General features: G+C 41.9%; 1 protein-coding gene across 1 annotated transcript in view; it reads left to right on the top strand.

Annotated features, from left to right (window-relative positions):
- Window positions 1-3440, top strand: part of PSMG1 (proteasome assembly chaperone 1) — a gene marked incomplete at its 5' end in the record, with an annotated part of 7921 nt that continues 4481 nt past the window's right edge. Inside the window, 4 exons of the mRNA XM_009283083.1 lie at window positions 1-83; window positions 260-369; window positions 1997-2148; window positions 2539-2601. Coding sequence (XP_009281358.1) covers window positions 1-83; window positions 260-369; window positions 1997-2148; window positions 2539-2601 — 408 coding nt within the window. The remainder of the gene's footprint in view (window positions 84-259; window positions 370-1996; window positions 2149-2538; window positions 2602-3440) is intronic.

The raw sequence follows: 3440 nt of genomic DNA, 5'->3' as shown, positions 1-3440 counted from the left end.
GTGGACGACGAGGAGTCGGCGGAGGAGGCCCGCGAGGAGACGCCCGAGGACCGAGAGATCCGCAGGGAGCTGGAGAAGAAAAGGTAGCGGTCCGGGGGCGGGGGGGCAGGCGCCGTCCTCGCCGCTGTGGTGCGGCCTCCCCCGCGACGGACCTCCAAAGGCGGCCTCGGCCTGGGCTGGGGCTGGGGCTGGAGCTGGGGCCTGGGCCTGGGCCGAGCAGGGGGAGCGCTGCTCCACTTCCCTCTTCCTCTTTTGCCAGGGAGATCGACGTCCTCTGGACCTTGAAGTCGGGTGCGTCTACGGAAAGCTCTGCCGACGAGCTGTTTGTGTGCTCTAAATTTATAGTAGCGATAGGACATAACGCTGCAGGTGGGTGGTGCAAACCGCAAAACCAAACCGTCTGAGACTCTGAAACGCTGTTGTTCTTTTGCTGTTGGCTAAATTTGAGAAGGCAGGAGGCTGGAAGAAAGCGTAAGTGTGCTAGGACGCTCCCTTTGCCATCGTCTGTTTTGACGTTGGTCTCTGCTGTAAGAATGGTCTTCAAGGGTGTCCAGCTCTTCATTAGGGAGCGAAGTTTTAAGCCTGAGGCAGCTGAGCTGTCCAGAGAAAGCCAAAGTTAGTCTGTACACGTAAAACACAGTTTTTGTTACAGCTGCTTATTCCTCCTGTCAGGTCGTGGTAAAACGATATGTTTTCAGTTGAAGGGCAGAAGCAAGGTATGTTTTGGTTTTGGATTTTAGTTGGGACAACCCCCCTTTTCCTTTATCTGACTTTCGTTTGGTAGACTCTCCTGGATTGTTTGTTAATTGGTAAAAGTTTCCTTCTAAACGTAAAACACAGTTTTTGTTACAGCTGCTTATTCCTCCTGTCAGGTCGTGGTAAAACGATATGTTTTCAGTTGAAGGGCAGAAGCAAGGTATGTTTTGGTTTTGGATTTTAGTTGGGACAACCCCCCTTTTCCTTTATCTGACTTTCGTTTGGTAGACTCTCCTGGATTGTTTGTTAATTGGCAAAAGTTTCCTTCTATTAGTAGCAAGTTGCTCAGTGCAGCCTAGTGTTTTGAAATAGGGATCTGTCAAAGATGTAACATGAGTCAATAAGCTGTAATTTCTTTAAATTCTAATGAACAGTGATGGGTTTGGTTTGGGTTTTTTACTTTTTTTCTTGATTAGTCAGTCCCTTTTTCACATTTTAATTCCACACTTGTTCAAAATGCCCTCCTTTGAGGTGGTTATTTACTCATTAGGCCTAGAGTCTTGAAACACCCTCTCCCCTTCCCACACACACCTACCAAGGTCTTGAGTTTTTTAATAGCTGTTTCCCTGTGGATATAAAGAAGTTTTAAGTCTTCCTTACATTTAGGTCACATCTAGATGACGTTTAGATGACATCTAAGTTAACTTTGCTAACTTGTTTTTCCTTTGTTAAGGCATTTCCTTGAAAAATAGTTACAGATATTTTAGATCTGTCTTCTGTTTAACAGTAACTTTTGACAGGAATTTGATTTATGAACATTTGATTTAGGATCTCTTTGTGCCACTAAGTCATGCATACTCTTGTCTCTGCTTCCTAGAGCCAGTGTAATGGTTCTGCCTTGCTGGTTCAGTGATTATTTTTGTCTGTTTGTTTGTTTGCAAAATCTGTTATATCTGGTATGTCAAAAAGACATATTAGAGGCTTAATATTTACACCCTTAGTGTATACTAAAGGAATCAAAGTTGACCGTAGTGATATAATTCCTAAGAATACATGTCTTTGATGTTAGGGATCTCTATATGTAGAACTGCTCTTTATCTTTTAAGTCTTGATACGGTGAGGTTACTCACATTGTTGATCTTTTCTGGATTTGGTCAATAAATGTATGTCGATAAAAATAAGTTATTACTTTTTTTTTAACTTGAGATTGCAAAGAAGTAATTTAATTCAGTTCGGGTATTTATTTGTAGAACAGAGATTTTATTCTTTACAAATTAACAGTGTTTATTGTTTTTTGCAGCTTTCCTGTCTTCTTTTATTCTGGATTCTGTATGTTGGGAAGTAGTTGGAGTTGCGAAGCTGTGGAATGAGTGGTGTCGAACATCCAACACAACAAATGTCCTCCCGACAGATTCTTTCTGTTTGTTTTACCGATTAATATCAGATCCGACAGTAAGTGACTTACACGTGAATTCCCCTATATTTTAGCTTTCTGAAAAAGAGAGCAACCTTCATCCACCCCCTACCCTGCCCAGGGCAAACAAAGCATTAAGGCTGCGGTATTCTGGATTAATGTCATCAAAAATCTGAAGGGTCATTATGTTCACTAAAACTAGTTGAAGTTCTGGCATGTGAAGTTCAGTACAAAGAAGATGTATGACAGCCTGCTTGCTTCATGTCAGTTGTGAATGAAAAATTCTTGTTGAAACAGAGTTGAAGAAGCCCAAGAAGACTGAACAAATTGTTGGCTGCAGTCACATCATCTTCACACGTGATTATGAGCTGCTGTTGTGCTCTTTAAACCACTTGCTTATTCAACTTTTGTTTTGTTTTTTTTTTAAGGTTTTGTTGTGCCAGTGTAGTTGCTACATTGCTGAGGATCAACAGTTCCAGTGGCTTGAAAAGGTAAAACTGGCAAGGCAACAAATTGAGCAATGAAATCTTAGGGGTGGGGATCTTCAACTTGGTGTAAGTGCCTCTTCCTCTCTGATATTCTAAACCTGACAGCATTGTAAATAACTCTTTTCCCTGGGGCTTTCTTTCCTTAAATATTCAACAAATGAAAAAATTTACTATCTGCCGATTCTGTGAAATTCCTTTCTAGATGCTGCCGGTTGTATCTGCTGTAACTTCCCAACTTTGTGCAATTATTTCTTTTGGGCAGTTTCAATTTTGTTGCCCTTGTTGAACTACTTTCAAACCTCTTTCCTGTTTGGCTTAAATTTTCTATGGCTTATTTCAGCTCTGGGAGAATCCTTCCTTAAAAAATAATAACATAACTGCATTTGTACATCTGCCACAGGATCACCAGACAAACCTGTTGTGAAACTCATGATGGATGGTATCTTTACCAATCGGTGTGTTCTGTTCCTTTCACAAGGAGGAACTCTAAAGGAGGGTGCCTCCAAAGCAGTGTCTGTCTCATTTGTTCGTAGACTTAGTATGCTAAGTGCCTTACCCCAGCATCGTTCAGGTACACCAGCGCTGCTAGGTCATTCAGGTCCCTCCAAATACCATGTTGATTTTAATAAGATAAAGCTGGGGGGGGAATGCTCTGGCTGTTGATTTTCTTTATGGATTTGGGTCACTGCTTAGCCTCAAGGAAGTATGGCTTATTTTGTCTTGCTGTCTGTCTGCTAACCTGCTTTCCTTTAAATCTCTGCTGATCTGATGAACAAGCAGAGATTCTAAAGCTGTTATGTTACGCTGAAGTTATGTAAGGCTGTGGCTAGAGACACAAAGAG

The sequence above is a fragment of the Aptenodytes forsteri genome, unplaced genomic scaffold (genome assembly GCF_000699145.1).
Source record: "Aptenodytes forsteri isolate BGI_AS27 unplaced genomic scaffold, ASM69914v1 Scaffold2, whole genome shotgun sequence".
Lineage (NCBI taxonomy): Eukaryota > Metazoa > Chordata > Aves > Sphenisciformes > Spheniscidae > Aptenodytes > Aptenodytes forsteri.
Note: the sequence above shows the minus strand (reverse complement) of the source record. Positions and strands in the feature narration are given on the sequence as shown.